This window comes from Amphibalanus amphitrite, unplaced genomic scaffold (genome assembly GCF_019059575.1).
Source record: "Amphibalanus amphitrite isolate SeventyFive unplaced genomic scaffold, NRLGWU_Aamphi_draft 000257F_arrow, whole genome shotgun sequence".
Taxonomy (NCBI): Eukaryota; Metazoa; Arthropoda; class Thecostraca; order Balanomorpha; family Balanidae; genus Amphibalanus; species Amphibalanus amphitrite.
Window position 1 is genome coordinate 492415 of NW_024881752.1, and position 13701 is coordinate 506115.

A 13701-nucleotide genomic window follows, 5' to 3' on the forward strand; every position below is an offset into this window, starting at 1 on the left:
TATCACGATAAGATGTTTTTCATGCATGGGTGATTTTAACCATCAGCTTTCGTGCAAGATGTGGATGACTCAATTTAAATTACTGTTTTCCATGAAGGCCGTGATTCAATTTGAGGGATCGTTATGGCACCATTTATCATCAGCCTGGTCTCGAGCATCCCATGCATTTAAATGTTGTCGGACCCCACCGCTCGCGTTGGTCGACGGCTGATTTTCGTTTCCCTCTAGAAATTATGCCGACTGCCGAAAGTTTTGCATCGTCCATTCCATTGCATAACTGCGTCGCAGTCGCTCAGTTCATTCGCTGCGTCTTCATTGTCCGGACGGGGGCATTGTCCCCGCAATCCCGTATGTATTCAGCGTGTCCTTTAGAAAATTGATCTAGCTCTCGGTGAAATGTAATCTGGGAGCGGCGTGCAGTCCATTGTCGATGTAGCTGTCGCGCAGTGAAGGTTCGCTGTCACATGAACATGACTCGGACCGGGGCGCGGCACTGTATCATGCATATCTGATCAACGTCTGTCGACTGGAGCTGCCATCGAATATCCAGCGCTCTTCGCTGACGTAGTAGGCAGGCGTCTTTGATTGAATTCTGACTCAGGCCAGAATCCTATTCCAGGTATGGATATTTTCCGCAATGCCTTGGCGACGCGCAGATGTTGGGTCCAATGTGTTTTAGGGAGCTCTTGAAAATAATTTTCGCATGAATGATAAAACATGTATTTTGCCGTCTATTGGGTATTTCGTCTATTGCTTTACTAGACGTGTCGGGTGTTATGTCGCTCTCAATATGAGTCGGGAACATAGCCCTGTTCAGTTACCAACCCGCCGCAGCTTGGCGTCTCCATGTCACTCCTGTTGACTTCGAGAAGGTTCGAGAGTGCCAATCGGTGCCCGTGCCCGTCCGGCGCCACCCAGAACCAATCAGTGCGCGCGTCTCTGTGACCTCTAATTGCGGTCCGGCGACGGGTGTGCGTCTCTGCTGACGTCACACTGGCTCCTTTGAAGCTCTCCCACCCCAGTGTCTGTACAGGCGCCGCCCGCTCTCGTAGAGTCGCCAGGGCGGCGGGGGCGTTCTAAATGTAATCCAGGATCTTCAGCCAGGTTTTATTTGGAGAACACTAGACATTTGAGCAAAGTCCAAATGAGTTATTTAGCTGTTTGGGTTTAATGAGCCACTTATTAATAAAAACATGATATTCGGGACGATGCGCATCTTCTTTCTTCATTTTGCCCTTCTTAATGAGTTGGCCAAGTTGGCCTTTTAACGATAGAAAGCGAGCCTTCCCCAGCCGTTGCCATGCAATTTGTCGGTGAGTGACATTTTGTTGCTAAGTTATCGTTGGTTCTAACTTTGAAGACAAAAAAAAAACAAGTTATATAATGCAATGGTCTTTGTTTCACCGGGTGCATAACATTTACGACACGCATTGCCTGGTAATTGTTGGCTATATCTGTCCAGCCATGACGGCGAGGTGGTGGAATATGGTCATCAGTGTCCGTTACTGACCATCACTGTCGTGTCTACACGGTTGAAATGGGCGCAGTAATTCGGGAAACCACCGTAATGCGTCCTCAACATCCCTGCATAACGCCATTTTGTTCCAGCCTGGCCATAAATCAGCATTCTGACCGAAATGGGCGCCATATTGGCCCAAAACGGCCATCACCGGTCACCGGTGCCGCGCTGTGGTCAGCAGTGTTCCCTGATGACGCCCCGCGATGACGCCCTTACGACCGCTGTGGGCCGTCATTGGCGGTTTAGGACGTCGCTTGTCCGTCCCTGTCGTTACACCCACATACTGGACACTGGACAGGCAAGCTGCCTCAGTTGATGGAGGCATGAGCTATTTGATTTTAGTTGGACTGATGGTCGGGTAGTTTCAGTATAATTTAGTGTGGGAAATTGGCATAGGGACACGTAGGATACTTAGTCGCCAGCTGCGTTCCCAGTTTTCTGAGTAATAGAAAGCAGTGTATTTCATCCAGTCCTTGATGTTTAGTAGGGCTTGACACTAGCTACATCATCGTACGTGTGGCACGCTTCCTGGTCCCTTAGTATTCCCATTAGGTCGCATGGTGCCGCAGTCCTCACGTAAACGTCGCTCCACCCATCTCAAGTTTAGATTAGAGGGCCTTAGAAGATGAGGCTTCTAATGTCACTGAGCCAACCGTACGTGTGTGCAATGTGCATTGGGATGTTGAACTCGAAAAATGTGGCGGCTTGTGTTTTATTAGCCGTCGTGTGTGTCACGATGGTGTACGGACGTTCATTGAGTTAGTGATTTCATTGGGTTGGCCACCCATTAGTTGTCGGTTTGAAGCTGGACACGCTGTTACCCGATTACGTGAATGGGAGAGGCGTGTCGGGAATGGTTTGTACTCGTAGTCGGGTGGTATTTCAACTCCTCAAAGTTGTGTGATATTTGTTCTGAAGGCACGCTATTGCTCCTTGAAGAAATGCTTGCTTAGGATCGTAGGCGATGTCAAGGTAACCAGCATATCGCGATGAAATTTGAATAAAATTGCAAAATTGTAGAAAATTGCAATAAACACGTGATCTATCGTCACGGGACACTAAAGTCGACGTAAAGCATAGCTGAGCAACGCTTTACCGATGCATGGTAGCCGTTAGCGAGATAATTACAAATTTATCGCGCTCCTAAATTCATCAGATTGCTTTTTGTTCGTGAGGAGTGAGGCTCCGCGGCGGCGGCGACTCGCCGCTTTTAAAATGGTGCCGACACCACTTTTGTTCCTCCCGTAGACATCACTGACCCTCAGTTGTCACAGACGCTTGTGCCTTTGCCTCGCTCTCCGGGATTGTTGTGTGTTATATCTGGCGTTGTATATCCAGTTACACTAGGTCCGGCTCACACGCGTCCTTTCTTGTTAAACCGGATATGGTTATCTCAGTACAGCTATCAGTTAACCCTGCGGTTGCCGAGTCTACTGTTGCACTGCCTCCGGCGGCGAAGTGACCCAGTGATCATACGAGCGATTAGCGAATGTAGGTAAGCGGCTTGACGCCGGGAGCACTCGCCGAGATTGCCGGAGACGAGACGTCACAGAAGACCTGTGAGCCGTGTGCTGTGGGTGGGCAGGAGAGGCGACGCTTTACTGAGCATAGCTCACGATTTTTCTGACCCTGTCGGACGAGATCGCTGTAAGATCGAACATGCGATTAGCTTTGGGCGTTGAACTTGATTGAACTGTAGTTGGGACTCAGTTGGCTCTCATTGGTCCTTGGTTCACAATTTTTAAAATTATTTGTTGTGAAAATAGCGCTGTCAAGAGCAAGCTGTATAGCGTTACTACGTCTTTGTGGCTGTCCAACACACAACGCATACATTACTTTGAAATCATCAGAATCATGAATTTTCAAATGTAGCCATTCGTAAATATTGTGAGGACATGAACGATTCGTGTCCAATTCGCCGCCGTGATTATTGCCAAGAATGACAGCAGTTAGTCTCCCATGGCAATTCTATGACGAGCCGTTGGGTCCCAGCTAAATGGCAATATGCATTTATAGCCGGCTGGTTTGAATAATCATCGCCATGCGGCCGGTGCCATGGCGTCATTGCCAGTCATCAAACTGGCGCAGTGGCCCGTATCTTAGGCGGCCGTCCGAACTGGGGCGGTCTTATTGGGCGACCTAAAGTCGGTCCCAGCCCCCAGCCGCGCCCCCGGGCCCGCACGTCCGGGCCGCAGCCCGAGTTAGACCGACTCGGCCCCTGTCCTAGACGGGTGGTAATTGCTCTGTGTCTGTGAGCGGCGGCGGCTCTGTGCCGTGAGCAGCGCGAACCGACCCGATAAAAGGCCCGATGACGGTACAAAGAGACGCTCCGATCCCGGCGGCGACTCGAACCTGGCTGATCGAACCCAAACTCGGACAGATTCGCAGAATAACTTGACAGAGGCTTTCTTCCAATCGGGAGTGTCGACGGCACGCACTCGAAACTTGGCGATCGTCCTATTTTCTGAGCGGGAGAGAATGAAGTGGCGACGTGTCTCGGGGGTGATCGGGCGAAATGAGTGCCACCGACGCCGATAGCTCATCGGGGAGGTGGAGCTGGTGTCTGCGAAAGGTTGGTGGGCTCCACCCCACGGTGGACGGTGCCAGCGGGTAGATGGACGACCCATTTAATTTCCCTTTTTAATTGTTCCCCCGAGAAACTGGATTTGGGGCGTCATTATGTGGGGGATAAATCTTGTTATTTCTATTGCCAGAGATGCTTTCAATTGAATTCATTTTTTCCAACAATCCAATTACGACAAAATGATGCTATCGAACATGAAGTTTATTGATGTATTACGTATAGCAGATCCCCCACCTTAGGATTGGTTTTACTTTCCACGGATGCCACTCAACTGCGACCACTTGTGCGCCGCTCATTCCTGTCTGGTGGATCTGGGACGAGTGTCCCATCCCCTTGCTTGCTGCCGGAAGAATATGGGGCCAGCCCTTGTCGCCTGAGCTGTGAGCCGGCCACAATGCCCTGCTGGCTGCTGGAAGGACTGGGGCCGCCACTCTCCTGTGTGAGTAGCCGGAAAAAATGTGTCCCGCTAGTGACCAGATGGCCTCTGTCCTATGCCAGACGAACCGGAGGGACTCGGGACCAGTCACCCAAAATTCCGCCACCGTCCTCCTTCCAGCCGCCAGAAGGAGCCTCGGCTGGCCATTACCGCTCGGCGGCCGCCGTCAATCGCTATCGGTCCGGCCGGCCAGTCGTAATGTGCGCACCGAACGGCCGCTGGAACGGCCTAATGTGCGCCCGCTATCGGGCCGTCTCGGCCGGGACCGGGCCGTTCCGTGCCGCCGGGTCCCGTCTCAGCCGGCGCGGCGGGCGGAGACAGACGGAGAAGGACGGACGGACGGACACCGGGAACAGAAGTCTGCGGACCGATGGACCAAAGAGCAAACCGATGGGCGGATGGACGGACGGACACCGTTCCGTGCTTCTATCCTCAGGAAACTGAAATCCTTCTCCTCCACGCCGCAACCCCCCTCCGGGCTGGACAGGCAACTTTATCTCATGCGGGCTGCTCCCTTGGAGCGGCACCGCTGCTCCCGAGGGAGCGCACCCCGTAGCCGGGTGCAGTGAGTGCCTTGGGGCTGGGTGGCCTGTCCTCTGGACGGGCTCAGCCCCGGCGACTCACTAGGGTGCCTGCCCAGACCAATGTCTCCCCCTATATCCTATCATCCTCCCGGCTCTGAAATGGTCTCATTGGACCGAAAGGGCCTAACCCAACAAAACAAAAAACAAAAAAAGGACGGACGGACGCGGTTGGCGGCAGTGAATGATGAAGTGGTCACCTTTTATTTTTGTGGTGCAGAGTATGCTGCAGACCGGTCCGTATTTCATGCCAGGTGTTTCCCCCTATCCTATTGGGTACCTTCTCTGCTGACATTACAGTGTGTTTTACCTTGTGGCGGGGATTATTTAAAGCACAGTTCGCCAGGGTCAGCACTCCTAATAATGTTTTGTCGAAGTTTATAATACCCAAGAGCTTGCGTACAAAATTTGTCAGTGGTTCCCAGAAACTTTTTTTTATACATACATTATAACTCTCGCCTTGCGCTTGTGAGCTCATAAAGTCGCGTGTGGTTTCTTTTGCCTAGACTTTGTGTGTACTTCGTTCGCTTACACGTGTGCACACAGTCGTATGGTTAATAATTTTGTTGAGTTCTTGTTTGTTGAGTGCTGAGAGTTGAGTGTTGTTTTGCATATACTTCTTTGAAAGGCATCGTCCGTAATTACGAGGTCCGGGTAGTAATTTACTCAAATGTTATTTGGAAGGATGCTACTAACGCGCTAAATTTTCGCATCAACTTTAGAAAGTCAACTACCTGAAATCCAATAAACTTGTTTGAGTTTGAGGTTTCTCTGAAATAAATTATAACAACCTAATAATTCACATTTTTATCGGGTGTGAGCGAAAATGCCGTCCGATTTCCAAAGGACTCGCATTTCGGGCTTGGTGTTTTTTCGTTCGGTAAATGCTAAATACGAGAACCGCTAACATTGTTCCAATAGGAGCAGGAAGGCGTAAGCTGCCTTTCCACCAGGGTGGAACCCGCCGAGCTGTCTTGTTTACCGGCGGCTGTTGGGCAGTGGTGCCAGCGCGTCGTTCTCGCACCAGTGGTGCTGACCGCCGCTGGTGGCCACTGGTGCTGACGGGCGCTGCTCCGAATCGCGCCTTATCGCCAACGCTCGCAAGTCGGCCGTCGTTTTTTTGATAATACGATCATTTCAACCCACTGCCGGAAAGTCTCCACAGGCCGGGAGCGCGGCCCGCTGAGAGATTTGGAGCGTGAACTCACGACAGGGAATGTTTGCGAACGTCAATTTGGCTAGTGTTGACGCTTGCCAAACGTCCAATGCGGTCCGTCAATAAAGAGGCGTTTATAGATGTGCTGTGGATTCGCTTTGTAGGAGTGAAATGGTACGGCAAATGTGAAGGATATCCGATGCGAGATGATCCAGACGATTGAAGACTATTGGTTATGTTTGATCGAGTATGGTACTTTGTCCCAGTTCTGCTCCGTTGGCTGCCGGGTATCCGTCTGATGCTGCTCCACAGGCAAACTTGATCAGTTTCGCAGCAAGTTGTCACGTACTTGGTAAAGTAGCCCTTTTCTCTTCGCAGTACGATTTCTTGTTTGGATATCCGATACTGTGTTCTGGCACGTCTCGAGGCTGTTCAGTTAGAAAGTCGCTTTATCGTCCAATCTAAGCAATGTTCATTACGCTATGTTTCGTGTCTTGGGAGTAACACCAATAGGATCGCGGGGTAGTGTCCTACCTTTCCAAGGAGTCGCTGAAAGTCGAGAAAACGCAGGTTTTTCTGTCGGCCCGTTTTTTCTTATGTTTCTGCTGTCGAGGGGAACTCGATGGGGCTGCTTCAGTCCTGGAGTCGGCAACAGTCGGGGGATTGTGCACAGGCCTCGCGTGGTTTCCAGCCAAACGAGCTCCCAAGTGGACTCATTATATTCGTCCACTGCCCGTCTGGTATCTTCTTAACGGATGTCGCAGAATGAGGGGAAGACAGCGATAAGAATATACCAACAACTTATAGTTGGTATATGTTTCCTGGTCAGGGTAGTGTTTTTCAATTCCAGTTGTAGCTGCGTTCGTAGCTGCGTTCGTTGAAATTGCGTTCGATTCAGCCGAACTTACAATGAAGCTTAACGTAACTTCGCTCGTACTTAAGCAGCCCTCTGAATCGTTCCGGTGAATCAAAGGTCAAATGTATGCGCCGTGCAGCTTCTCACTCATTTGTGCCGACCCGCCGGCTTCTGTTCACGGTCGCCTCAGAACGCCCGTCGACCCGGCCACCGTGGCTTCTGATCCAGAGAACAGCCCCCGGGCCCAGCACAAAGTTGATTGCCTTTGTCTGATGAGTTGGTAATTTGTTTGATAGGCTTAACCCGCGCCCCGTTGGGCTCTGCCGAGCAACGCGCCCGGTTGGGGGGGGGGCCATTTTGGCCCCCCCCCCTAAGATCTCGAGAACCACGCAACATAGCGACAAGCGGTAAACGGCGTTGGATAGCCCCAACGGGGAACTACCTTGTGACCCAATTTTATTGACCTAGGTCAAACCGATGACGTCACAGGTCAGGTCAAAGGTCCAATTTTCACCGTATACAGGCACTTCAAGAAATGCGTTGTAAAATCGAGTAAAATGCATTTCATTGAAAATCATCGATGGGGAAATGTTCTTCAAACACATATTTTGCTATTTGAGGTCACTGATACCAGGTCAGGTCACAGAGGTCAGGTCACGGGGGGGTCACAATATGAAAGTGTCGTGTGATACATGTTTTATGGTCCATTTTACATGACAAATGCGATTATATGGGTCAGGCAGCCTTTGGGGCCAGCTTAGATCACGTTTTGGTCAAGGTCAGGTCAAGGTCAGGTCAAGGTCAGGTCAAATTAGGTCAAATTTCAAAGTTAATATTTTTGCATAAAATGGGTATCGAATCGATGCAGTTCGTCACGGGGAGTTTAATGGTGGTCTTTGTTTTGCCGTACGTGGTCTAGAATTGCTAAAAATTGAGTTCAAAAATTTGACGTCATCATTTTTGAACAGTTTTTTCGCTATAACTTGGCCAAAAAACGAGATATCGATCTGAAATTTGGTATGTATATAGAAGAGCGCTGGGACTATCACATATATTCCGGTTTTTTCGAAATTCGGAAATTTTTTGGTTTTTTTCAAAGTTTTTCTAAAAAAATCAATTTTTTGAATTTTTTTCGGTCAAAAACCAAAAATTTTGAAAATCCGAGATAGCAGTTTTGTAGCGCCGCTTTTTGTCTACTAGACCATATAAAGAACTTTGAAATTGCTTGATAACTGTAGATTTGGTGAGCGTTTCAAGATTGCATGTTTTTTGCTCATTTTTGCTCGAACATGACCTCAGTTTGACCTCAATAACTCCTGACCTAAGGTGACCTAAGACTTGAAATTTGGTGTGAAGGTGTCAAATTGATGCCCGGGAAGGTACTGAAAATTTGGCGGCGCTGCGCGCCGCCGTTTTCCTGCTATTTAGGAAAAACCACAGGGGGGGGCCAAAATGGCCCCCCCCCCCAACGGGGCGAGGGTTAAAATGTCGCCCATTGATTTTATGTAATCGTTGTCTGCGCCTGATTGCTGGTCGTGCTACCGACGGGTAACTTTGTGCTCTGTTAACTTGGGCCGCTCCGGATCAGCCGGAAAGCCTGATTTCGGGCTAACTGCATCAGCCATTGGAAATTGAGATGCTAAGTGGCAGACGTGAGCCTATGGCGGGGACTGACGGGCGGACGAGGCACAGCTGTAGCGCTGTGTCTATAAGCTGCAAGGTTAGGCGGTACTTATTTGTTATGCAACATTCGATCGCATGGAGCTGGTACCGATGATGAGTCAGAAGACCAATATCCGGTTGGGCAGGACTAACGAGTAATCGTGTTCTTCACACACCGTGCTAATCGCATGCTTAGGCGTTGTAAGACTTATTACTAATATCAATAAAGTGTCATGTGTTGCTGCGGTAGGCTGACTTGCCGACTCAGGTAGTGGCATTTGGTATAATTACTAAGCAGGCTTAGTGATGTTTGTCGTTCGTTATTTCTTATACAGAAAAATGTTAATCCGGCTAATGTCAAAAATGTTGTACCCCAGTGTTGTAAAAAGACGTTGCTATAAAACCCAGAGATAGTTATATAAGGCGCTCTTTTTCATGTGTCGCCCTTCCTGCAACTAATATTTAATCGTTTTTATGGCGAATGCCAATGCGGAACTGGCTCGATGTTATGCGTGAAAAAAAAAATAGGGAGTTGTAAGTAAAGCTGCACTCGGTTATTCGCTGGTAAATGCAAAGATGACAGCGGTGCCTCGGAGTGTTTCTGCTGTATGCCTCAGGATGGCCATATTCCCGCCAGGCAATCATATCCTACATTTCTCGTGGGTGTAAAAAGCGGCAAACATCTATTGGCACTTGGCAGAACTTTCACTTCGCCCCCGCCGTCCGGCACCAACATTCACCAGGAACGGAGCATTCCCGGCTGTTTTTTCTCGCTGCCCTCGACGGGCGGCTGCAATATGTGTCGCGTCTCCTGCGGCGCGGCCGGGCCGCCCCCATCGCCAGCCGGTCGCTCCGTCGTCTGTGACGCAGCGCGAGGTGCGGGCTGTCACCGGCAGCGGCGCACCCGTATTCCCGGGGGCGGCGCGGCTGCTGCCGTATCGCCGGCGACGAGTGGGGGGGGGGGGGGCGTCTTTGTGAATGGCGGCTGCGTTGACTGGTCCGGGACGACTCGGGCCGGGCTGGGGTACCGAGCTGGCCGACGGAGGCCGCTAAGATTCGCGACATGGCCTTCCAATCGACCGGCGATTAACGGGATGCATGGGTGTCACACGGAAAGTGGTAGCAATTTGTCACGGCGCTGTTGGTATTTCTGGGGGAGTAGGTCACCTTACTAAGAATAGCAAATAACATTTAGCAGTTAATACTAGACGTGGCCGAATTGTGTACCAAGGCGTTGGCTCTACTGAGACGTTTTATTGCAACGCAGTACAGCGTGTTCTGCATGCAGAAATTGATGCGCTCTGCTTAATCATTTAGGTATTCGCCTTGTGTCTGCATTTGATTACCCTGTTTTAGTGGTGCTTATTTTCAGTGAGATTAACCTCTGACATCTCTTTTGTTTCTGACAGGGAAAACAAGGCGAAGGCGGCTTTGGTTATCAGTGACACTGACTCGGAATTCGAGGGAGCGCAAAAGAAGAAGAAGCCTGCCGCCAAGAAGAACGACGGTGAGTGATTCCTCCCTCCAACCCGCACCTCACCCACCCAGTGACCCCATCCAGCTGACCTCTATGTGCCCCAGTGCGCCATTGACCTAACCAGCAGGCTCGTTTCCGTCTCTAGCCTTTTCAATGAGCCCGACAAACGGACAAGTTCAGCCTAGTGAATACCGCTCCGCTCTGTAATTCGCTTACGTTCGTCCCTCGGCGCATGGTTTCCATTATGCAGCCGTTCGGTTGATGGTAATTCGATGGCCCGGGCCCGTTGGCAGTACTGCCAGGGGCTTGTGAACCGGAAGGTGACCCGATGGTGCCATTAGTGCTGTGAGGAGACGGCTGTGCCCGTCCGGCCGACCGTTTGTCCCCTGGTTTGGTGGCTGTCTGCTCGATGGCCGGAGTTTAGTAGCGGGCACTGCTGGTGGTCGGTAGGCCCCGGGGAACCAGCGTTCAGGTCTAACGTTCAGTCTGCCGTCCCTGAGAGACCTCAAAGGGGACACAGCACTTACAACAATGTAATGGCTGTCGCAGCTCGCTTTTATTGAAATAAGATTTCTTATTTCCGCTATAAATACCTACTCCGGGTTTATACCTCATGTCTGAAATGAAGCCTGTCTATTCATCTTTATCTTACTAAATTATTAACTAGGAACTACCTCACGGTCTGACTGATCGTATTATTTGATTCCATGTACTGATGCCAGCTAAAGTTTTCTTATGTGAATGACCCCGCCTCGAGGGCTAGTGATCCTCTCCCTTTCCCCTCCCTCGGTGATACTGTGGCCACATGATGAGTTGTGAGTCTTCTGACCTCCCGGGCCGTACCCCGGCGGATACTGTAGCCGTTCCCTGCCCCCCCCCCCGTCCCCCCGGGGTCTCGTGATGGCTAGCGGTGGCTGTTGGAAGGTCGTTATGCTCACGGCCGCCCTAAGATATTGCACCACTGTGCTCTGACGGCTCAGACGCGGCCGACTCATGCATTATGTCCGCTCTAATGATGCAGGTCGCAGAGTGGTGGACAATGCAAAATTGTTATCTTGTGCGCTGCCTTTTAAGCGGGTTTGTGTACAGTCCGGCTTCGTGAAAACACGGAGACAGACGGAAGCAGACAGGGTCGATGGGGTTGGGTTGCGTCGCCCGCGGCTCCGGCTCGTTTTTCCGCCGCTAATTGGCCCTTGTTCCGTGTTCTGAATATATGGCTGACATGGAGAAGTCTCGTTATCAGGCACAGTTCTAGGAGAGGGCACATCTATAATAAATATTAAACATCATTTTGCTTCTGCATACCATCTCATGACAGGATTATAATTAAATGAAAATATATAAACTTGGTTAATGATTTGTGACGTCCGGGCACTTACCAGACTGTTGCTTCTTGAAATCAATTTCATCGACGTTTGAAAGTGGCTGGTTATGGAGTCCACCACTCATAAATCGGTCATACTTGGGTTAAAAAGAGTCAATGCTCTTTCAATGCATGCTATTTTCATAGCATGCTATCGTCACAATGCATGCTATTTTCAATAACCGCAGGTTGTTTGATATGTGTGGTCAAAGCGACTCCCCTGGTCAGGTGCTAAAATGGTGTTATCTTACCGGACCTGTGGAGCCCCGGTCCCGCCCTCATTGGCTGTCCAGCTGCCGTACGAACTGCGCAAAAACAGTTGAGCTGGTGCAGTAATACTAGACCCTCTAGCTGCTGCGTGCGCTGACCTTGCGGCCTACAGCTGCCGTGCGGCAACATTCGGCGCTCCAGCTGCCAGCCGCGAGTAGCGCCGTTTTGTCCACCAGCGACGCGGTGTGCAGAAACAATCTGCCCGCCGGCATCAGGAGCGTCGCCATTCTGCGGACAGTCTATCAGTCAGTGCGCGTGCCATAAGCGCGCCGGTGACGCGGCCAACATTTATCAGTGTCGGCAACACGTGACCGCCATCAGCGCTAGGTACCGCCCAGTGATAACCCAGGCGCGCCCGAATGTGGCCAATTTGTTACCGCGGCAGCGGCCTGGCGTGGTCCGAGCGGCACGGTTCCAACGTCGGGGCAATGTAGTGGGGATTGTAGTTATGTTTCATTTATAGCGGCATTTTTCAGTCGGCCTATTGTCACTGGACCAATATGTGGCTCAATGTTGCGTCACATTGCATTTTCGCTCCATTTCTCGTATCTGGTTGGGCAGTTTCTCTGGCGATATTTCACCACTGGGTCATTTACGTTGGATACTTTTGCATGTCGTCTGTATCGGTCTCATGTTTAGCCCTGCTCTGAGCGCCTCATTGGCCGCAGTTTCCTGGTCCGGATTTCGGCGGCCGTGGCTGGCTGTCTTTGACGAAGAGTCTGCCTTACTCAAGGCGCCGGCGTGGGCTGTCCTGCTGCGCGAGGGACGACTGAGGTCGCCGGCGCGTTGGACCCCGCCACATGCCATCGTAGTGACCCCAAAGTCAGCGGCTCAAAGTCAGCGGGGGCCGCAGATTGCCATGATTAGTCATGGACCGGCTGAATTTGGAACTGGCTCTGGACTGAACGCCGGCGGAACCGAGTGTGCTGACCACGCCGGTTGGATGGGATGAAGAGCGTGGGCCGCTCGGCTGATGAGCGGCCCGGGCCGAATTGGGCTGGGCTAACCCGGCCCGGCGTGGGTGGTACCCCTCAGAGGGCTGGGGGGGGGGGGGGTAGACCCGCCGATATTGGGAACGGCGCTCGTCATCAGGAGATGTCGGCCCGGCTTTACGAGCCGGAAAGGATGCTTTACGGTGAATGGAAATGGCCATGAATTTGTCGCAGGAATTCGGATAGTGAGGGATGGATTGTGGACGCTGCGTGGAGACTGGGAAAGATATATTTGAGAAAATTGATGAAAATTCAGCAGGCGGCAGCCGAGTTTCGTAATTAGCTTGTCAGCTGCCGCCCGAGTCGGGCCCGGAATAGCCTACAGCCGTCGTCAGTTAAGTTGGCCTGGATGTCGGATCTGTTTCTTGTAACTTTAAGTGATCCTTAGGCGGACTAATTTTGTTCGCTGGAAATAGTCCCTCCTCGAAATTACCATCAGCCGTTTAGGGTCGTGAGCGGTGTTTCCGTCTGCATATCAGTCTCAAGGCGCCACTTAATTTTGTTACATTCCTTAATTTTATGAATTTCGTCAACCATAACCTCTCTGGTGCTATGCTGGCTTTGTTCCCTGCATGGCCAAAATCAAGCGATCGGGGCGGTCCTTTGATAGCTAAACTAATGTTTTTCTTTGAAGTTCTTCGCGAAATTGTGCGGAAAGGCCACTTGAGTATCGCATTGTGACGGTCATCCAACTACCTATCCGCGTAGGCTCTAAAACGGCTTTTCTCCTTGCCAGGAAGACTTGTTTTTGTTTGCCGATCTGACTGGTTTTGACTTTCTTTGGATATGATCCCCGATACCTTTG

At 51.0% G+C, this 13701-nt stretch overlaps 1 protein-coding gene across 2 annotated transcripts in view; it reads left to right on the forward strand.

Annotated features, from left to right (window-relative positions):
• The window catches only part of LOC122386602 (DNA topoisomerase 2-alpha-like), an 87171-nt gene that overhangs the window by 55936 nt on the left and 17534 nt on the right, over window positions 1–13701 (forward strand). For both annotated transcript variants that reach the window (XM_043375937.1, XM_043375938.1), the window contains exon 26: window positions 10204–10301. In XM_043375937.1, coding sequence (XP_043231872.1) covers window positions 10204–10301 — 98 coding nt within the window. The remainder of the gene's footprint in view (window positions 1–10203; window positions 10302–13701) is intronic.